This window comes from Stegostoma tigrinum, chromosome 29 (genome assembly GCF_030684315.1).
Source record: "Stegostoma tigrinum isolate sSteTig4 chromosome 29, sSteTig4.hap1, whole genome shotgun sequence".
NCBI classification, from domain to species: Eukaryota; Metazoa; Chordata; class Chondrichthyes; order Orectolobiformes; family Stegostomatidae; genus Stegostoma; species Stegostoma tigrinum.
This window is the reverse complement of record NC_081382.1, coordinates 8,244,784-8,267,940: the sequence shown is the minus strand read 5'-3', so window position 1 is coordinate 8,267,940 and position 23,157 is coordinate 8,244,784. Positions and strand designations below refer to the sequence as shown.

Genomic DNA, 23,157 nt, shown 5'->3' with positions numbered 1-23,157 from the left:
CAGATTGTATCAGTGATAATGGGAACTGCAGATGCTGGAGAATCCAAGATAATGAAATGTGAGGCTGGACGAACACAGCAGGCCCAGCAGCATCTCAGAAGCACAAAAGCTGACGTTTTGGGCCTAGACCCTTCATCAGAGAGGGGGATGGGGTGAGGGCTCTGGAATAAATAGGGAGAGAGGGGGAGGCGGACTGAAGATGGAGAGAAAAGAAGATAGGTGGAGAGGAGAGTATAGGTGGGGAGGTGGGGAGGGGATAGGTCAGTCCAGGGAAGACGGATCTCCGGATTAATAGTCGAGCAAAAATACCACCAGGCCATCAGCTCCTTAGGTGGTGCATTCGAGAACAATTTCAACAAGTCTGATGATTGAGTGTACATGACTCAAGCTGATTTCTACTGATCTCCGGAAACAACATTTATTGTATCATTACAAAAGTATAACTATTTGATGAGTTTGGTTTCAAAACTGTCTTCATAATTCAAGTTGAAAAACATCACGTCATTTCAGAAAGGCACGATGGAGAAGTGGGATGTGCTTTCAGAGAAGGCACCAAAGAAAAAATGAATTATTTTTGATTTGTCACATTGGTGAAAAAGAATCAAAGAGCCATACATATAAAACAATCATCTAGCTTGTGAGAAACAGGCCTATCTTCCAGAAAAGGCTGGTTCTAGTTTAATCTCCCAAAATGTGAAAGAAACATTCATGACCAGAAAAAGTAAGGACAAACATAGAACATAACAGCACTGTACAGGCCCTTCAGCCCTCCATGTTGTGCCGACCTGTCATACCAATCTGAAGCCCATCTAACTTACACTATCCCATGTACGTCCATATGCTTGTCCAATGACGACTTAAATGTATCTAAAGTTGGCGAATCTACTACCGTTGCAGGCAAAACGTTCCATTCCCTTACTACTTTGAGTAAAGAAACTACCTCTGGCATCTGTCCTGTATCTTTCACCCAATTTAAAGCTATGCCCCCTCATGCTCGCCGTCACCATCCTAGGAAAAAGGCTCTCCCTATCCACCCTATTTAACCCTCTGATTATTTTATATGTCTCAATTAAGTCACCTCTCAACCATCTTCTCTCCAACGGAAACAGCCTCAAGTCCCTCAGCCTTTCCTCGTAAGACATTCCCTCCATACCAGGCAACATCCTAGTAAATCTCCTTTGCACCCTTTCCAAAGCTTCCACATCCAACCTATCAGTCAGTCAATCTGAATTAATTACTACACACTTAGCAATCACTAAAATAAGGTCTATGTGGATCCATACATAATCACCTATCATTTAATTTCAATAAGAGTACAAAAAATTGAAAAACAAATGAAGAATCAAATCTCCAAGTAGTAGGTAGAGAAGGGCCAGGCTTTCAATCATTGACACATTCTAGGTATTTAATGAAAAGAGAGGCATTGCTTCTTCACACCCTGCATATCGCCCCTGTTTCATTGACAGATTAGCCAAAGATGCTCCTATTTTCCCAGCTGACAATGGGCACATAAAAGATTTTTAAGTGACTTGACAGGGTAGACATGGAATGATTACCTTCCCTTGTGGGAGAGTCTAAGACCAGACAGCATAATCTCAGAATAACATGTCACCCAATTAAAACAGCAATGAGAAGCAATATTTTTTCTCTCGAGGAACCTGTTCCTTGTTCCCACAGAGAGCTATTGAGGCTGGGTCATTTAGTAGACTCAACGATGAGCTGGACAGATTTTTAATCAGTAGGAGAATCAACGGTTATGGGAAGAAGCCAGGAAAGTGGATTTGAGGATTATCCAAACAGCCATGATCTCATTGAATGGTGGAGCAGACTTGATGGGCTGAAAGGTTCACTTCTACTGCTACATCTTATGGTCCAAGTGCTGGATTCATAGAGTGTTGGCCACCTCGTCCAAACAAGTTATGCTGGATAAGGGTTGTTTGAGATAGTTTGTCCCTCAATCTCCCCTTGTCTTTGTTTTGGCTTGAACCCATTAGTCGCAGTGTGTGCACCACCGTAAATATCTGCAGGAGAGGCACTGATCTTAGATAATAAGCATCACACATGACAGATATGAAACTGCTACATTTGATCAGGCAAAATCACTAGGAAAACCTTAGGGAACTGCTGGGAATACACCCGTTTCTTCCAGAAGCCAGGGTAGATCTCCATGTTTCTACCCAGGGACAGTTAGAAACATCGGTGGAATGGGTAAAGCCAACATAACATAAGCATTAATTCATTTAGAACTACGTTATGTCAATGATTGATCAACAAGGATGGTAGGCTTTACCCCGATGCCTACCCCAACGTTTTGAAATTATATACAAACTAGAAAATGTATTTCACTTTTGACTGACAAAACAATAAAAACTTCAACAAGGACGGATTTTACTGTGTGGAATGTAACTATAATGATGCTTGAATTTATCCAGACATAGGGCAACAATTCTAAGTTGCTCCAAGCAACAAAGCTCCAGGCTGGCAACACATGGGTGAAATCGAATCCAAATGTTTATCAGTGATCTCCCAGAATGGTTTTGGTGGTCTGAGGGAGTCACAGAGGAATTACTCAATGATTCTGTTTTCTCTAACTCTTCCAAAGTGAGTGTTTTTGTGAGGTAAAGGAGACAGGAGCCATGATGCTCTGGCATCGTGAATGTTGGGTATAGTGTTTGATGGATCGGCTGCTTTTCTCCTCACCATCCCTTCATTTCTCTGTCTATTCTTTCCTAGCACTGAAACCCCAGCCTCAAGACAGGAGCCATTAATGGATCAGTGTAAATTTCCCAGATCCGCCAACCATGTAAGCCCAAATGGTCTTCAAGCTCCACCATCTGATCAGAGAAAATATGGAGATGTCTGTGGGGTAATGCCAAAGGCATTCTGTTTAAAGGGAAAACTTGCTCTGTCTTTGTACTCAACTTGGAGTCTGCATTTAACATACTGTAATAGAAAATAATTTTGGAACATTTGAACACAGAACTTGGCAAAAATGGCCATTTTGCCGTAAAACATGAGCAGACTCAGCAGGCACTTCCCATTATTCTCTCTCACTAAAGTACGCACCTTTCATTGTAGCTGGTGATGTTGTCAAATTCCAGGGGTATGTTCCTCCATCATCTCCCATGTCTGGGAAATCTGATGGAGCAGGTGATGGTGGCTGTGGGACAAAATTTGACAGTGGGAGGCCTTGAGTGAATGAGTCCAGGCACATGGAGTCAAAGTATTTGGAGGCCAGCATCTTGGTCTCACTGGTGGAAAGATTGAGCGTCTGCACCAGCTGGTCTAATGTGCTGTTATATGGAGTCTTCAGGACACAGGTAGCTCCAATCCCCGAGGGTAGATAGAAGGTATTTGTCAGCTGCTGTGGGCTGGCATCAGGTGCTAACTTTATCCTAAGTTAAAATAAGTTTAATAAGTTATATTCAAACAAAAATATACATTTATCCCAATGTTTGTTGTGTTTTCTTCAAAACAGAACTTCTGTGAATGCAATACAGTTTATTTCCCAATTAACTACTGTTCATTCAGGAAAAAGCACTAATCAGGTGCAAAGTCTTCTCCAACAATATTCTTTCATCCTAATGTTGGTGCAATAATTTTACCAGTTTAATTTCCCACATAGGCCATTCTAAGTGATCCCGATAATGTTTCTTCAGATCTTGCTAACTTTTGTGCTGTATCATTACACCAACTGAATACAGCATTAGGACAGTAAGCAAATTTTTGCTTATAATTCATTGATTACAATGTAAAAGCCGTTCATTTCCTGTAGGCACTTTGGGACTTCCTAAGGCCACGAACAGTACAACATAAATGTTTATGTTTCCATTTTCCTTATATACTCCGGAGCGTTTCCAGGGTAAACTGGCAGGTCCAACAGCAGTAGAGGGAATATATTTGGCTGCTTTCTGCCAATGTGTTCAGTTCTGTTCATCTCAATGATTTACATGCAAACATCTGAAAACACCTTGGATCAAAAATAACCCTCTAGATTTCATTAATAGAGTTAGCAAAGTGTTTACATTTTTGTAAATATTTCTTTTCCAGAAAGGTGCAAGATGAAAGGTTTGCAGTGAAGTGAACCTGCTTGGTTTAGTTTCTGCTCATTCTAAAGTTTTTAATCCTACATCTACCCAGTGACAGACTCCTTTGTGCATGCCATTGAAGTGGCAGACTTTGGAAGTCAGAATATTAGGAATTCTCATGGCAACGAAAAAACAAATAAACGGTCATCTCTGTTCGATAAACATGATCAGGATTGAACAAAGAAAACTGCAATGACAGATTGATATTCTGCAGTGTCAGCTGGGGAGAAAACATGCACATGTCAATACATGACATTTCTCGCACTCTTTAGACGACTGAATACGTTGAACACAATTCTTAATAAAGCAGAAGTCTGCAGGAGAAGGATTTGTTGACTTAAATGACTTCTAATTCAGTACTACCTGAACCACAATATGGTCTTGCATGCAGCATAATAATTGCAATAAATTAAACTATACCAAGCGATATTGAAGGTCCTCTCTAATCTCATACCTGTACTCATTTCTCTCTTCATTTGCATATGGTATGAAGTTCCCACGAGGCTGGGTATAATTGTGGTACTGAGATGGGGAAAGAATCAGAGGAGGCAGGTCACCTGGGAAGAAAGTGATAAAAGTAGGTTAACACTCCATCAGTGAAATTAGAATGGGAGTTATGCAAGATGGCAATCCCGAAAGAATAAATCTCTGCCTTACTCAAAAGGTGTTGATTAAGCCACTTATAGACCGTCAGTATACAGCATGATTACTGATGTATTTTGAATCACAATACCTATTTCAGGCACTGAGAGTGCCACTGTCATTGCCACACACACAAAGAAGGCTGGCAGCAGGATCTGGGAGAAAAGACTCTTGGTGTTGCGTTTGGCACAGTGATAACGCTTCACTATCAACCCGTAGAATTGGCACAGTTTCAGCCAGGAGCCCTCCAGCTTTGTACTCCCTTGACCCTCCAGGACAAAGCTCCTCAGGTCAGGATCTGGTTCTGCTGTAGATGGCAGGAGAAAACAGGAAATAGGAATTGACTTTTGGAAATACACCCCATTCACTTCAAGCAATTGAAAACCTTATCTTTTGCTGGCACTTCCTGTCCAAAATATTTCTTCATTCTTTCATTCATGTGACATCTTGAAACAATTAATATTTTGGACTGTACATTGTTTATTTTACGGGTTCTTCACACTGTTAATATTTAATAAACTTTGCAAACCCAATGCTTTGACTTGAATAATTGAGTGTCTATGCACTTTAAAGCTTTCAAGATGTAACAACTTTCCAAATCTTCAGAATATCTGCGCCGTTACTTTCCTGAAGTTGTTCATTCCTGGTTAGCAAACACGTGTTGTAACAATGCTGTGACCTGAAAGCAGTTAGATATTCTTCAGATGTTTTCATGAATCTACACACGATCTTCTCCTCATTTAACATTCACACATACACACACAGGAGGAATTGTTAACAGCTGCAGGGCAATTTAAAATGTGAACGCCCACCAACTTTACCCTTCGAAATCCCAAGAAAGCTTAACATAAATGTAAATATAAAAGTGACCCTGTTGCTACCCTGGTTGAAAGGGATCAAACCTGGGATTCACTGAATGTCTAGAGTGGGGAGCAAAAGTCTTATCTTGATACAGAACTGAATCTTGATTTTGATCTCACAGCTTCTTAGGCAATTCCTCCTGTATCCAGAAGAACTGCATTGATGTAACTCATGAGACAGAACTTGTAATAAGCACGTGATGAAATGGGGGGAAAAGACCTTACAGCAGGACCAACATAACTGTCTGTCATTAGGGTAACTTTAGGTTCAAGGGAAAAATGGGAAAAATGAGAGACTATTTCCTAGAAGGGAAGTGAAGCAGACATGGATTTTATTTCTGGAACCAAGAAGACTTTCAGTTTGAAATGAACAACATCTTAAGTTTGACAGAAATTCCTTTACCTTTAATGGAAATATCCCATGGCTGAGGCGTCTTTAATTGTGACTGGGAATCAGCACAGGATCAAGATATTCTATTGACCCGTAAGTGCATCAAGTACCTGGCAAGCTGTTGGGTCATGGCAGATTATTCACTTACATGCATATAATCCTTTAAAGTTCGATTCAGTGTGCCGATAAACACAGATGACATCCGACTTCACTCCATGCACTGCCATTTGTTAACAAAAGTGACTAGTGGAATGATTCAGTGTATCACTTACTCTGGGATGAGACTTACATTCAGCTTATGGAAATACTTGCATGAGCTTCTATCACTAACTGTCTGAATGTAACACCAACCAAGTCCCTTTCTCCCCGTTCTTTGTTAATCAAATGCTTTCACACAAGAAACTGGGGCCAGGTAATGACAGCACAGTCTGCTTTCTCTCTCTCAATGCTCTTCTCAAACTTTGACTCTCTAGCTTTTTCAGCTTAGAAGCCTGACAGAGCCTCCACCTTTCTTTCAGCTCAACACTAATTGGGCCAGGCATCTCACATGCTACAAACTCCACAAACGCGCTGAGCAAACTATTAACAAGCTTGCATTCTGTCCGATCTTGGCTGAGTGCTAAACCTGACGTCCCGTCCATCAGCAAAACCAATTCTTACATTACAATTAAGGTCCTTGAAATATCCTCAGGATTGTAAGCTTTCTGGCTAAACTCCAGGAAACAGAAATGGCTGATGCTGAGCAAAATAGCTGTTTTGATGAGTAGGTGTTCCTCAGAGAGTGAGAGGCCCAAGGCGTTAGGACAATAAATTAGAGAAAGCATGTCAAGAGACTGTCCCACTTTTACTTGAAAGTGTTTAATTCCTTTCTGAATGCAAGCTCTGAAGTTAAGGGAGTAAACCCAGCTAGCTGTGCACGTTGATCATAGGTCATTACAATTCCTGAAATGTGTGTTGTGGGTTACTAGCCTTAAAAGGGGTGAAAGCCCTTCAGTGTCGATCATTCAGACGCAGCTTAAAGAAACATAAAGCAGGGTTAATCTGAAAACTAAAAGGTAAACAAAAATAATGGTAGTTTTGAAAAGGGACAAATTCCGTTATTGTCCTTTCTGCAAAGGAAAGAGGCAAGGAAGAGAAATAAAGAGAGATAAACAGAGAGAAAAAGAGATCCCAATTCAACATTCCAGTATCGGAAGCTGAGCCAGTACAAATTTATCAGTGAATCTAGGTGAATGCTAATTTGTTGTGACATTGCTGAACTGGTTTTGTAATGTTAATTATAAGTTCCCTAACATGACCTGAATAGTGACGAGTTAAATGCTAGGGTTTGTGTTATCAGACAGTGGTAATCTTATCAGTAATATAATCAATAGCATTTTCTTACAAATAACTTGTTCACTGATATTCTATATGGGTTCAGCTAGGGTTACTCAGATCTCCTTTTGAGGTCAGGGCTTGAAAGTGAATATCTTTACCATCAAGGCAGCACTTGACTAAATGGCACCAAAGTAAAATTAGTAAAATTTTAGTCCATGGGAATCGTGGGAAAACCTCCCATTGCAAGAAGTCATACTTAGCACAAAAGCAAAATAATAGATTGGAAATCTGAAATAAAACCAGAAAATGCCCAAGTTTCAACAGAAAGGTAACATCTCAGAGACATATAGTACAAATTTCAGGTCCATAACCAATCATAATAACTGGAAAAAGATGGTGGTTGTACGATGCCAATCATAATGACCACAGGACATCAATACAGAACAGAGCTCCTCAGGGGAGTCTCCTGGGCCCAAACTCCTTCACTAGTTTCAACAATGGTCTTCAGGGAATGAAGGAGTCTCTAAGGTTTGGGAGTAGTCTTTGCAAGCAAATGGCAAAGCCTGGACGACATTCAAGCTGGAGAAACATAGGAAAGAAGTTTGTACTGTTAAGATTTGCATTGTACAAATGCTAGGCAAGTACCATTTCCAACGAGAGCGTCTAGCCATCTCCCTTGAAAGTCAATGTCATTAACATCTGTGAATCCCAGACTAACAAAATCCTGGGGTCATTGCTTATCAGAAACGGAACTGGACAAGCCATATAAATATTGTACCTACAAGAGCATGTCAGAAAATGGGAAATTCTGCAGCAAGTAACTCACCTACTGACTTTTGAAATCCTGCCTAGCATCCATAAAGCACAAGTCAGGAGTGTGATGGAAAATTCCACACTTGTCTGGAAGAGTGCAGCTCCAGCAACATTTGAGAACCTTCATCCAGACAAAGGAATCAACTTGAATGACTCCACCTTTATTATTCACTCCTTTCACCAAGCACACGCACAATGGCAGCAATGTATACCATCTACACATATACTGCATCAATTCATCGCAGTTTCATCAACAGCATGCTCCAAACCTGCAGTTCTATTGCTTAGTATCAGAAAGGCATTGGGTCCAACAGAGCATGACCAACCTGCAAGTTCCCTGCCAAGACGTGCATCATTCTGATTTGGGAAAGAAAGAATGGTCATTCCTTCATTCTGGAATTCTGTCCTTATCAGCCCTGTGGGTGTACCGACACCAGAGGACGGCAAGAGCTCAAGGCGACAGTTCATCATCACTTTCTCCAGCACAATCTTCACCGACATCCATATGCCACGAGCAAATCAAAAATAGTGAATGTCTACCTTCTTATTTTCTTATTGCTCACAAGTTTAGCAAAACAGTGCAGTCAAGCCCAACATAAATAAATACTTGGTGAAAAATATAATCTTCAGGATTATTAAGTCTCTGTGCAACCATCTCTCTTCTATTTAATCCAACGGTCGCTGATACTTCTAAGTGAATAAGGTTTGTGGCAAGGTTTTTACAGTCTAAAAGCACAATGCAACTGTACCTACATTTGTTCTCATCAGAAGGTCACTGGAACATTGATTTTGCTGTATGTTCCTTAGATGCTGCCTCTGATCAGTTCCACCACATTCTGTACTCATTTTTGGTGGTTGCCATATTCTGCTTTTGTATATAAATTTAAGTTGCTGTTGTTTAAACTAATTGACAAAGCGTAGATTTAAGTGTTCACAACTTCACTAAAACATTTTCAGTAAAACGATCACTTTTCACAGGTGCTATGTCTAGATGCAAGAACTGATACAAAATCTGGCAAAAGGTTTGATTAGATTAGATTAGATTTCCTACAGTGTGGAAACAGGCCCTTTGGCCCAACAAGTCCACGCCGCCCCTTGAAGCATCCCACCCAGACCCATCCCCCGAGAATCCACACACCCATGAATACTACGGGCAATTGAGCACGGCCAATCCACCTAACCTGTACATCTTTGGACCGAGAGATCATACCTCACAAATTTGTTCACGTCCTTTGATGAGACAACCAGGAAGGTTGATGAGGGCAGGGTGGTGGATATAGGCTATATCGATTTCAGCATTCTGACCATTTGGTGATGTGTTGACTGGAAAATCACTGGGGGGAGGGGGTGTGGTGGTGGCAGTGAGTGGGAATAGTCCCGAATTGCACTTTTGACATTGAGGGCATCACCCAGGGGTGGCCAGAAAAGCAGTTTTACTGCTACCACCTCTGAGGAGGAAGGTCAGTTTACAGAATGGAGTCCCATTAAGGGGCCATTTTCTGAATTTGGTGACATTTTGCTGACAGGAGCAGGCTGAGTGCATAATGGAGATCGCATCTCCATCTCAGCTTCGGTGGGAGTCTTTGGGGGAACAGAGGGACCAGTCCCACCCCCACTTAAGGAGTTGGCTTTTGGCAATTTAGACCATGTCAATGACCACAACTATCCAAGGACAGGGTAATCCTCTCCACTCTCAAGTGCTTGCTGCTTTCTCCCCGCCCTGCTGAAACAATAGTATTTATCCCATTCTGAGGGTGACTCCTATGTTAGCGCCTGTAGCATCGAGTGCCCAGTCAGTGTCAGTGGGGAGGCGATGGCTTAGTCGTATTATCGCTGGATTATTAATCCAGAGACCCAGATAATGCTCTGGGGATCTGGGTTTGAAACCCGCCATGGCAGATGGTGGAATTTTGATTCAATAAAATACCTAGAATTAAGAGTCTAAGGATGACTACGAACCCATTGTCAATTTTAAGGAAAATACCCATCTGGTTCACTTAATGCCCTTTAGGCAAGGAAACTGCCATCCTTACTGGGGTCTGGCCTACATCTGATTCCAGACTGACAGCAATGTGGGCGACTCTGAACTGTCCTCTGGATAATTAGGGATAGGCGATAAATGCTGCCGAGCCTGTGAGGCTCTCATCCCATGAAATAAGTTAAAAAATAAAAGTGGATGGTCAGCATAGGGAGTGGTCAATTAGAAGGCTGTCTCTGATAGAATATTGCTGGGCTACTAATCCTGAGGCCCAGGTAATATTCTGGGGACCTGGGTTCATATCCTTCCATGGCAGACAAAAGCATAATTTTAAGACTAAGAAATCTGGAATTTAGGCAAATGATGACCACGGATCCACTGTTAATTGTCAGGAAAAAACCATCTGGTTCACGAATGCCCTTTAGGGAAGAAGACTGCCATCTTTACCTGGTCTGGCCCACATGTGACTCCAGGCTCACAGCAATGTGAGCGATTCTTAACTGGCCTCTGGGCAATTAAGGACAAGCAAAAAATGCTGCCCAGCCAGTGACGCGCCCCACCCCCCATCCCATGAATGAATACAAAAAATATGTACCAGAGGGCATGCCACGCTCAGCAATTAGAGGCTTGGGAACCCATTTAGTTTCAGCATTAGGCTCCTCAAATCCAGGATAAGATTCTGCTCAGAAACTTTCACCTCGCTAAATTCTTGAACATTTCACAAGTCAACATGGTAAAAACTTTGGTTTACATGTGGAACCAGCTTCTTCTGGTGATAAAAGCTTGGTTATATCTATTTTGAGCAATAATTCAGCAGTTGATTCCCTGTGCTAGGAACTCTTGTTGCAGAAGAAATGGCACGGCCACTGCTATACAAGATAGAAAAAGCAAAACACCATGGATGCTGGAAATCTGAAACAAACTCAGAACGCTGGAGAAACTCAGCAGGTCTGGCAACATCTGTGAAGACAGAAACAGTGTTAATGTTTCAAGTCTGCTATGATTCTTCTTCAAAGCTGAAAAGGTGTTAGAAAATGTTTTTTTTCTTGTAGTACTCTTGACAGAGGCAGAAGCAAGAGGGCAGATGTTCAAGCGCCCAATGAAAAGTAATGGGGTTGTTAGGTGGAGAAAAAGCAAACAAAATGTAAAATGGGTATAAATTAAAGTGAAAGGGACAGAGCCCTTCTCTGAGATAAAAGCAAAATACTGCAGGTACTAGAGATCTGAAATAAAAACAGGAAGTGCTAGAGAAACTCAGCAAGTTTGACGGCATCTGCGGAGAGAGAAGCAGAATTAATGCTTTGAATCTGGTGTTAATCTTCTTCAGAACTTCTTTCACTTGTTAATTAAAAATAATTGCAATGGCAAGAGGGCCCAAAAATTTCCATTGTGGAGTATCTGGAGGGTTTGGCGCATTACAGACATTTTAAGAATGTCTTGTGGTGTTGAACTGTAATACTTTATGAAGAAACAAATGACATAAACACGTTTCCAATTATCCAGAACTATGGGGTTGCACCAATTCCACTTTCTCTCAAATGTTAGCAACTTGTTGAAAATTATATGACAGGTAAAATATAAAATATAGAAGTGTTCGGTGAATAGAAGTGACAAAAATCATATTCCGTTTGGGAACCCTGCAGCCCAATGGTATCAATGTGGATTTCACTAGCTTCAAAATCTCCCCTCTCCCGGCTGCATCCCAAAACCAGCCCAGCTTGTCCCCGCCTCCCTAACCTGTCTTTCCTCCGACCTATCCCCTCCTCCCACCTCAAGCCCCACCTCCATCTCCTACCTACTAGCTTCATCCCGCCCACTTAACCTGTCCGTCTTCTCTGGACTGACCTATTCCCTCCCTACCTCCCCACCCACACTCACCTTTACTGGCTCCATTCCTGCTTCTTTGACCTGTCAGTCTCCTCTCCACCTATCTTCCTGTCTATCCATCTTCTATCCGCGTCCCCCTCTCTCCCTATTTACTTCAGAACCCCCTTCCCCTCCACAATTTCTGAAGAAGGGTCTAGGCCGGAAACGTCAGCTTTCCTGCTCATCTGATGCTGCTTGGCCTGCAGTGTTCATCCAACTCTACACCTTGTTATCTATGACAAAAATCATTATTCATTTGGTGGTTTTATTTCTATGCTTCCTTAAACATAGACTGCTTCCAAAATCTTTCACTCTTCCTTGAAAAAGGTTAATGTGTTAAGAATGTATCTGGGACTTTTTCTTGAGTGTAATTATTTATCAATCCTCATTTTTGAAACTTCAGTCTTCTGCCCGATTGCCAGTATGTGTCCATTCCTTCTGTTGCTAAAATTCTTTGATGTGAGTTTGTCACCTTTAATCTTGTTGATTCCAACATTAATTTCATTGGCTGTCGAAGGGCTTCATAACCTCCATGGCCTCAGAGCTTCTCCAGAATTCTGTTTTCTTGGCTCATCACACTGCACTAAGTTCTGCCTGCTCATCGCTCCCTTCCTCATAAATCTAGCACTCTGAACTGTGTTGGCTTATAAACGGGGCCGCATTACCATGACGAGACCACCGCTTTGATGAAACAGTACTGAGTTTCCACCCAGCACTGTGTTGACACAACGCTGGTCAGGCCAATTTCCTTTCTGATATGTTACCAGTCTCAACATTTTCTAAATTCTTATTTAGAATGTTCAGATGTCATCAGCTGAAGGGAATCAGAACGAAAATACATTCCGGCAGCTCAAGTATAAAAGATAATGAGGATTGGAATGGTAAATTCTGCGTTCTACCTGCTGCAAATGTTATGCAGTCAATCACCGCAGGCTTCTATAAATATAACGAGGCAATAATTGCACAGCATCACATTTTGCAAGTAGATGTCAGCCAGCTCTACTACTGAGCACTGCCAAGATTAGGAAGGCCATACAATATAATGGGTTTCTGAATTGAACAGAAGAGCATCCTCCAGTGTAGGCACGGTTTTATCGGGAAAAAGATGTTTCAATACAACTGAAGCCAATTTTAGCTGTGACCACGTCATTACATTTCACTATTGCTTCGCTAATTCTGTTCATATACGACCTGCAGTAAATGTGTGCAAATCAGTAAACTTGTTGGAAACGTCCCCAGAATTTAGTTGTCCTGTTGCTGGTGCTTTCAAGTACAGTAGGCTTAGTAAGTTGTTCCACCATGTCAAACTTAGAAAGTAGAATAGCCCTGGCCAGACGTCATTCCTAATGATTCAGTGACAGACTCCAGATGAAAACATTGGTTATTTATGACAGGATGTGCATGAGGAAACATCCAATACAATGCGACAGGATATCTACTTGAAAATGAAAAGAGATTGCTGGGCCAAAGGGAGACAGCAGTGCAATGTGTCTAATCGGTTGGTTCTGTCACAGAGCTAGCACATGTATAACGACCTCCTTCTGTTCTGTCAGATTATGTAAAACACAACTGCAAAATAACTCAAAAAGGCAGCAATTTATATTATATCCTCACAGCATAGGAGACTGTAATAGCGACAGCAGTACCATTAACCAGCAGTCTCTTCCTGAACTAAAGTGGCATATTTTGTAAATTTAGGAGTCACCTTTTTGACGCCGAGAGGAGAGGAAATTTTTCTTCTCTCATAACGTTGTGCATGTATGGAACTCTTTGACTCATAAGGCGATAGAGGTGCATTTTCATGGACAGCTTCTTGCTAGGCAGGGGAAACAAAGGCTATTGGGCTACTTGGGAAGTGGAATTGCGATCATAATCTGATCAGCCATGATTGTACTGAATAGCACAGCAAGCTTAAATGTCTCATTTCTGCTCTTTATTCATCAGTTAGAGACAAGAGAGTCACATCGAAACTTCAAGGATTACAGAAGCTTGCTGTGCAGAGTATTAATCTTTACCTTATTTAAGGCAGGTTGTAAAAGCTATGGAGGCAGTTCAGAAAAGGTGAAGTAGACAAAAAAAAGACTGGAATGCGTAGGTTTCCTAATGAGGGAAGACCAGTCAGCTGGACTGACGTCCATTGGAGTTTAAAGGAGTAAACGCTGAACTTGAGAAACAGTTGACATATGATCGTTCAGGATCCTGACAGTTCAGATGTGGTGGGGATGTTTCCACTGATTGGAGAATATAGAACAAGGGACTAGTGTTTAAAAATCAGGGATCATTCATTTAACACCAAAATGAGGTAAAACTTATTCTTTGGAACTACTACCTCTTGTAAAGGTGGTGGAAGCTGAGTCCTTGAATAGTTTTAAGGCTGAGATAGATAGTTTCTTGCGAAGTAAAGGAGTGAAAGGTTATCAGGGCTGGCAGGAATACGGATTTGAGGTTACAATCAGATCAGCCATGAACTTATTGAATGGTGGAACCTGAGGGGCTCAATGGCTTTCTCTTGAGACATACGTTTGTGTAGTTGTCAACTAAAAAATACATTAACCTGAAAAATCCACGAGGAAATGTGAGGCACATAGTCAACAAACCAAGATTCCGAATCCATCCGCATTTCGTTTCCTGGGCAATTCAACATAACATTTCCCCATAGCAAAGGTCTGTGAGGCTGTTCTTTTTCAACTCTTTGACCAGGGAATATTTTACAAAATGAATCACACCCAACTCCATTGAGAGTTGCATTTTCCTAAGCTAAAAATACTGAGTTGAAATGCATGCAACTGTTTTTATGGGTTAATATTATATACTCAATACTTCATTGCAAGCACACAACCTTTTGTTCATGTGGGGATTGCTGTTGTTCATCCCTTGAAGTGAAGAGGAGGAGCTGGATACTGTCTCTAACTAGAGTCATTTCATACACTGGCCACTCCGGAGCAGTGTACTATTTGGCACAGGTGCTCTTCACACTTCGAAACAGAGTTTTAAAACAAAACCAACAATGGAATAAATTCACTGTACATGTGGCTCTGATTTCAACACTTCTACAAAAATAAGTTGGAGTACTGTAATCAGAAATGAAAAAATGAAACAGTTAGCTATTTAATCCATAGGGTTAACTACGAGCATGGATGCCCCTTGACCAATTCCTACCTCTTTAAAATAGAGAAAACATGGTGCTGATCTCAACGTTGGCTTTTGCCATACCTTGTAAACTGAGGTTGTCTGGATCATTCAGGTTATCAAAGAGCGGTGTGTAGTCTCCGTAGAATTCGGAATAACCACCCATTTCATCACCTCGGACAGAACCAACAGAAGAGGAGGAGTGCACAGAGGACTGGGATTGGCTTAGCCTTGCACAGGTGACCAAATTGCTCATGTTCACTTTCAGATTGTTTGTACCTTCTTGCGGACGGGTGTCTTTCTGGCGACCATTTTTATTCTCCGTATGCGGTGTCTGCAAGGATTCTTTCCCTGAATCTTTGTCATCTTCAAGAAAACAAAGAGAAACCTTGTGTGTTTTGAGACATTATTTTCCACTTGACATGTAGCTTTATTATGATGTCATCGTGTTTTTTGAGAGTGGTGCAAGCGGGTAGAGTACTTATGGGTCACAGTGACACAAGATCATGTTGTGTTCATTAAGCCCTCACAAACAGTAGTAAGGTAAGTGGTCAGTTAACAACTTTTAAAGTGAGGGATAAACCTTGCACCTAACACCAAGGGAATGGTCCCTGTTTCGATTCACAATCTTTTGTGTGTGCTAGAGGGAACACAGACATCCTTGGTTTCATCTGAAAGAGAGCGCTACTGACAATGTAGCATTCTCTCAGTGCTGAAATTCCAGCCTACACTCTATCCCACTTCTCTGGAATGAATTTAGTACTTGCAACCTTCAGACTCAGTTATTTGTGGTACAAGAGTCAAGTATCACCAAATATATGCATTATTCCGATATGCAACTCCAATGAATTTACGTACTTTTTATGCACATTAATGTTGACCTTTAACTATCTTAGAGGGTATCTAAAGGGCAGCATAGTGGCACAGTGGTTAGCATTGATGCCTCACAGCACAAGGGTCACGGGTTCAAATCTAGCCTCGAGTGACCTCGTGAGAGAAGCTTGCACGTTCTCCCTGGGTTTGTGTGGGTTTCCACTGGGTGCTCCGGTTTCCTCCCACAGTCCAAAGATGTGCTGGTTAGGCGGCTTGGCCATGCTAAATTGCCTGTAGTGTTCAGGGATGTGCAGGTTAGGTGGATTAGCCATGGGAAATGGGAGGTTATGGTGGTAGGCGGGTTTGGGTTGGGGTCTGGTTGAGATGTTCTTCAGAGACTTCGTGCAGACTTGATGGACCAGATGGTCTCTATCTGCACTGTTGGGATCCTGTGATAATCTCACTGAAAAGTGTCCTGGGACATTATTCAAAAGAGTACCATAATTCTCCAAAAAAGGTTTTCGACTTCTCCAGAGAACTTTGGCATGCTTAGACCTGCCCCTGGTGGGTCTAAAATACACATGTGTTTTAGACTTCCTACTCTCAAAAATTAGAACTGAATGGATTGAATACAGCTGCACTTTTGACATGTGCATATCATCACCTACTGCTGCTACCTCCTTCACCTTGCAAAAAGGGGAATCAAGGTCTTGAGAAGATTTGTCAACCTTGGCCTGTTGATGCATTTGTTGACTTGCTCGCTGAGCTGGTGTGCAGATGTTTTGTCACCATACTAGGTAACATCGTCAGTGTGCCTCTGGTGAGGCATCGGTGTTCTGTACCGCTTGTTACTTGTGTCTCCGTTTGCTGGGGTGGGTGGCGTCATTTCCAGGTTTGTTTCTTAGCGGTTGGTATATGAGGTCCAGCCGTACATGTTTGTTAATAGAGTTCTGGTTGGCGTGCCAGGCCTCCAGGAATTCTTGTGTGTCTTTGCTTGGTTTGTCTGGGATGGCTACGTTGTCCTAGCCAAGTTGGTGTCCCTCTTTGTTCATGTGTACTGAAATAAGTGATAGATAGCCATGTGTCTTGGTAGCTAGTTGGTGTCTATGAATCCTGAAGCTAGTTTCCTTCTGGTTTACCCTATATAATGTCCATGGCACACTTTGCATGGTATCTTGTGAATAATGTTGGTTCTGTTAGTTGTGGTTGTCAGAGCCTTCATTCTTGTCAGTAGCTGTTGGCTTGTGGGCTACCATGATCCACAGGGGACGGAGTAATCTCATGGCCATTTCAGATATATCCTTAATGTATGGTAGGGTGACTAGTGTCTCTGGACATGTTGCGCAGGTATCGACAGGCTATGCTTTTCAGGTAATCGTTGTTTCTAAAGGCACTGTATCGGTGTTCTTCCTCAACTTTGTGTAGCTCCAGGGTGCTGCAATGTGTTGTGTCTTGTTTGAACAGTGTTTTGATACAGCACTGTTTGTGGGTATGGAGGTGATGGCTATTGTCGTTGAGTACCTGATCCGTATGGGTAGCCTTCCTGTGTATGGTGATCTGGAGCTCTCTGTTGGCCTTACGTCTGACCATTACGTCCAGGAAGGGAAGTCTGTTGTTGTTGTTGGCCTCTTCCCTGGTGAATCTTGTGCCGGTGAGGATGTTGTTTATGAGTAGATGGGTTTCCTCCTGTTTAGAGTGTGTGATAATGACAAAGGTGTCATCCACAAAACGGATCCATAGTTTTGGTTGGATGGTACGAAGGACTGTCCATTCCACACAATAACAGCTACTGATGAGAATAAAGGATCCGACAACCTCAACCTACGTTATTGACCAGATACCATGCAAAACCTGCCAAAAGCATTATATAGGACAAACCAGAAGGAAACTAGCCTCAGGGCTCATGAACACCAACTAGCTACCTAGTGACATGACCAACTATCACTCATTTCAATACACACGGACAAAGTGGGAACAGCAATTCGATTGGGACAACGTAGCCATCCCAGGACAAGCCAAGCAAAGACACACACAAGAATTCCTGGAGGACTGGCATTCAAACCTCAACTCCATTAATAAACCTGTACAGCTGGGCCCCATATACGAACCACTAAGAAACAATCCCGTAAATGATGCCACCCATCCCAGCAAACCGAGACACATAAAAACAAGCAGTACGCTTCGCTGGAGGTGCGCTGATGATATTACCCAGTATGGTGACAAGACATCTGCAAACAAACTAACCAGCTCAGCGAGCAAGTCAGCAACTGCATGGTAGGGGAATGTCTGGGCCAGGGCTGACAGATCGAGCACTCCAAAAGCAATTTCCTTCTATCTGAGCAAACCTTCAGGTCTTAGATAGCTGTGGACAAATTAGTATCTATATCACCATCATCAAGATAATGGAGAGGTTTCAGAGAGGGAGAACGTATTCAGGGGATGAAATATAAATTTAAAGCTGGTCTAATATACAGTCAAGGGCTGGACTTGCCCCTAGTTAACTTAATTCTTCACATAGCACCTTTGAACATTTTTCTGCAGGGAAGATGATCTATAAATGGGCGTTGCAGATTCAATCTGGAAGCCATCTGGCTACTTACAACTATTTTTGGTTCAACAGACACCATGTAACAGTTATTGCCAAACTGAGATTAAATGTAATGCATTAACCAATCGACAAGGAAAAATGTTTCACATTTGTTCTTTCATATTTACCTATGTCACTGTTCTCCAAAGACTGATCTTCTTCAGAAACCTTCAGAAACACCTCCTCCAGTGTGGTGTCCATCAAACCGAAACTAGTCAAATTCAGATCCTCCAGGTTCAGATCCAGGGCCTAGCGAGGAAAATGATCATTTCAGTTTACCTGGTCTTCTAAGTTCTAAAACAACAGTGCAGCCGAGATATAAAAGGTAACATCCCACACAGGTCTCGCAGACATCCACCGTATAAGCAAGGTATCATCAGCGTACGGCCAATCTCACCCTCTCCACCCTGCAGTGCTATTGGACTACATCAATGATCAAAATGGAAGGAACGCAAACCAATTCTATTACTTCTGTAAGGTTTGTCCTCCAGACTTATTGAACCCTTGATTTAGTACGTGACCACTTTGTGTTTCGTTTATTTGATGTTCTCAGGTGACTCAAGCTTGTCCTGAGCAAAATTAGATTCAGGTTCCAAAGAATGGAGAAGTCCAGACGCTTAATATTACTGTCACAGATCACAGGGCCACCACAGAGCATTACAGCAGAGTCTATTTAAACAGTGCATTACAGCGGCCATTGAACAGTGACCACAGCTGACAGTCTGTTTAATTAGGGAGTTTTAGCTAATTCTAGTCCAAACAGATATAGTATTACTAGACTTGTGTTGGAGTACCTCAGACGACTGAACTGGAGTTTTCAGTTAAAATTCTGCCAAAGCAGTGGAAAATTTAAAATTCAATTAATTCAGTATCTCTGGAATAAGAAAAAAGCAAGTGTCAGCTGTCATGGCCACGAATCTGCCAAACTGGTGTAAAAACACAACTAGGTCTTCAGCAGGTCTGACCTATGAGTGATTCAGAGGAGAACATGTGACAGAATCTGAATCTTGGAGGTTGTAAGGAAGGTTGGGGCGGGGGGGGGGGGGGGGGGGGTGGGTGTTGGTGGGAGTGTGATTTACAGCATCTGCAATTCTTTTGGTTTTTATTGTGTTCTTTCTTGTCCTAATTTTATCAGCCTAGAGAGCAGGTGCTGGAAAGGTGTTTCACTCGGTGAACATTCAACCACATTTACTAAAAATGGTGACATCGCAGAAAAGTGGAGAAGCAATCAGTTGGTGAGAATTTTACTCATTTGTTCTATTTTTCAAAAAGGTCAGTAAATTTACTTGTACTTGTTAGACTTAAGTAGTATTTAAGTTTACCAGTGATAATAAAGCTTATTGGGAGTATTTGGATTCATTCATCATGAATTAATAAATTAAACTAAGTCACATTATAGATGACAGGGTAGGTGATGTGTTGTGACTGCAGAATGTGAGAGCTTCTTAATGCCAGTGTGACCCAAGGCAAACATGTTTGCAGTAAGGGTTGCCTGTGCGTGGAACTTGAACTCAGAAGTTTTGAACTGGAGGGTAAGATGCAGACAATGTAATGCATCGGGAAGGGTGAAAGTTAATTGTTCGGTTCATTCCAAAAGGCACTCATACTGTTTAGCTTAGGACCTTTAGATTTGATTAGAGGTCAGGAACAGGAGTGTGAGATTATAAGTGAGGCAGGTATGGGGATTCAGGAGGTGGAAGAACCTCAGTCTTTGCAACAGTCCGACAGGTTTTTTTTAAGATAACAAGGTGTAGAGCTGGATGAACACAGCAGGCCAAGCAGCATCAGAGGAGCAGGAAGGGTGACGTTTCAGGACTAAACCCTTCTTCAGAAAATGGATCAGCAGTTCCTACTATCTCTGAAAGGTTTATTTAGAAGTTCACTTGTGGGTGTCAATGGCTCGGTTCAGCATTTATTGCCCATCCCTCGATGCCCTTGGGGAGGTGATGACGAGCTGACTTTTTGAGCGACTGCAGTTCTACTGTTCTAGGTTGACCCACAATGCCACTTGAAAAGGAATTCCAGGATTTTGACTCAGTGACAACGAAGAAACAGTCATATATCTCTAATGGCGGGTGATTTCCAGGGGAACTTGCAGGTGGTGATGACCCCATGTATCTGCTGCCCGTCTCCTTCCAGGTGGAAGCAGCCGTGACTTTGGAAGGTGCTGTCTGAGGATCTTTGGAGAATTTCTGCAGTGCATCTTGCAGACAGTACACCGCTGCTCCTCAGGGTCAGTGGTGGATGCTTGTGAAGGTGCTGCCAGTCAAGCAGGCTGCTTTGTTCTGGATGGTATCAAGCTACTTGAGTGTTGTTGGAGCTGCACCCATCCAGGCAGGTGGGGAATATTCCATCACACTCCTGATTTAAGCCTTGTAAATGCTGAACAGGCTTTGGGAGTCAGGAGGTAAGTTATTTGCGACAGTATTTATAGCCTCTGACCTGCTCTTGTGGCAACTGTGCCTATGTATGCCCAGGCTAAGCATCCTGGGATTGTATTCAATAGAGTTTAGAAGGTTGAGGGGAGATCTAATAGACACTTACAAGATAATGTATGGCTTAGAAAGGTGGACGCTGGGAAGTTGTTTCCGTTAGGCGGGGAGACTAGGAACTGTGGGCACAGCCTTAGAATTAGAGGGGATAAATTTAAAATGGAAATGAGGAGACATTTCTTCAGCCACAGCGTGGAGGGCTTGTGAAATTCATTGCCATGGAGGGCAGTGGAGGCCGGGATGTTGGATGCCTTCAAGGCAGAGATCGACAAATTCTTGATCTCACAAGGAATCAAGGGCTACGGGGAGAGTGCAGGGAAGTGGAGTTGAAATGCCCATCAGCCATGATTTAAATGGCAGAGTGGACTCGATGGGCCGAATGGCCTTGCTTCCACTCCTATGTCTTACGGTCTTATGTAGCAAGTACAAGTTGACTTTCTGGTCAAAAGTAACCCGCATGTCGACTGTAAGGGATTCAGCGATGGTAACGCCATTGATGTCAGAGGGTAGTGGTTAGATTGCCTCTTATCGGTGATGGTAATAGCTTGACATTTGTGTGGCATGAACGCCATTTGCCACTTATCAGCCCAAGCCAGGATATTGTCCAAATCTTGTTGCATTTGAACACGGGCTGCTTCAGTATCTGAGGAATTGTGAATGGTGCACAAAATTGTGCAATCATCAGCAAACATCCCACTTCTGACCTTATGATGGAGGGAAAATCATTGAAGCAGCAGCTGAAGATGGTTGGGCCAAGGACACTACCCTGAGGAACTCCCACAGAGATGTCCCGGAGCTGAGATGACCCACCAAAAACCACAAACATCTTCCAATGTGTCAGGTATCATTCCAACAAGTGGAGAGCCTGCATCAGATTCTCACTGATATCAGTGATACAAGTGGCTCCTTGATGCCACACCCAGTCAAATGCAGCCTCGATGTCAAGGGCTGTCACTCTCACCTCACCTCTGGAATTCAGCTCTTTTGTCCATGTTTGAACCAAGGCTGTAATGAGATCAGGGGCGAGAGGTCCTGGCAGAACCCAAACTAGGCATCACTGAGCAGGTTATTGCTGAGCAAGCGCTGATCGATAGCACTGTCGATGACACCTTCCATCATTTTACTGATGATCGAGAGTAAACTGTTGGGGTGGTAATTAGCCGTAGTTGTATTGATCCTGCTTTTTATTTACAGGATACTTGGGCAATTTTCCACATTGTCGAGTAAACACTGGTTTGTTACAGTTGGCAAGGATGAAAATGGTAGCTGCACAATAGATGAGCGAACTGACCACTGCATCATGGAAATCATTCATGCAGCCCAGTTTATAAAAATTTAGTTGTAATAAGGACAAGACAGTCAGAGCAGCTAGATATGCTTCTCTGCAGCCAATAACAAGAGTTCAGGCATTTGCATTGCCAACTTAATGCCAAGACTCAGTATACCTGCTCTGGACTAGAGAAGGATTTGCAATGGTATGGAGAGGATCCAACAGTTATGATCCACTTAGGTACCAACAACATTGGCACGATTGATAAAGAACATCTCTGAAAGGAATTTTAAAAAAAGTAGGGACTAAATTTAAAAGAAAAACCTCAAAAGGTAAGATTCTTTGAATTCCTAACTAAGCCACAAACAAATAGATACAAGGTAATAAAGTGTGAAGCTGGATGAACACAGCAAGCAAAGCAGCATCTCAGGAGCACAAAAGCTGACGTTTCGGGCCTAGACCCTATAAGGTAAATGAGTTTAGAGAAATTAACCAGTGGCTCAAAGGCTGGTCTAAGAGAAATAGTTCCTGGCCCCACCACTGGGAAAAGTAGGAATTGTGCTGTGCAGCTGGAACAGCCTACACCTGAATCTTTCTGGGACGAGTGTTCTGGCAAATCGCATAACTAGGACAGTAGATTGTGCTTTAAACTAAACAATGGGGGGAAGGGATCACCTGAGATGGTGTTATCACTGTGGTAGTAATTCAGAATTCTTTAGGTTTGTGGGAGTAAATCCCAGCCTGACAGATGGCAAAATTCAAATTCAATAAAATCTGGAATCAACAAAGTAGTTCAGTGTAACCATTGTCAATTATCAAAAAAACCCATCTGGTTCTCTAATGGCCTTTATGGAAGAAAATGTGCCATCCTTACCCAGTCTGACTCTGACTCAAGCAATGTGGTTGATTCT

At 42.3% G+C, this 23,157-nt stretch overlaps 1 protein-coding gene across 7 annotated transcripts in view; it reads right to left on the bottom strand.

Annotated features, from left to right (window-relative positions):
* The window catches only part of abca2 (ATP-binding cassette, sub-family A (ABC1), member 2), a 508,939-nt gene that overhangs the window by 91,139 nt on the left and 394,643 nt on the right, over positions 1–23,157 (bottom strand). For 3 of the 7 annotated variants that reach the window (XM_059638365.1, XM_059638363.1, XM_059638368.1), the window contains 5 exons: positions 18,613–18,733; positions 15,169–15,450; positions 4,822–5,037; positions 4,543–4,645; positions 3,067–3,395 (listed from right to left, as the gene is read on the bottom strand). In XM_059638365.1, the coding sequence (XP_059494348.1) occupies positions 3,067–3,395; positions 4,543–4,645; positions 4,822–5,037; positions 15,169–15,450; positions 18,613–18,733 (1,051 nt within the window). The remainder of the gene's footprint in view (positions 1–3,066; positions 3,396–4,542; positions 4,646–4,821; positions 5,038–15,168; positions 15,451–18,612; positions 18,734–23,157) is intronic. The other 4 variants (XM_059638369.1, XM_059638364.1, XM_059638366.1 and 1 more) reach the window with 3 other exon arrangements.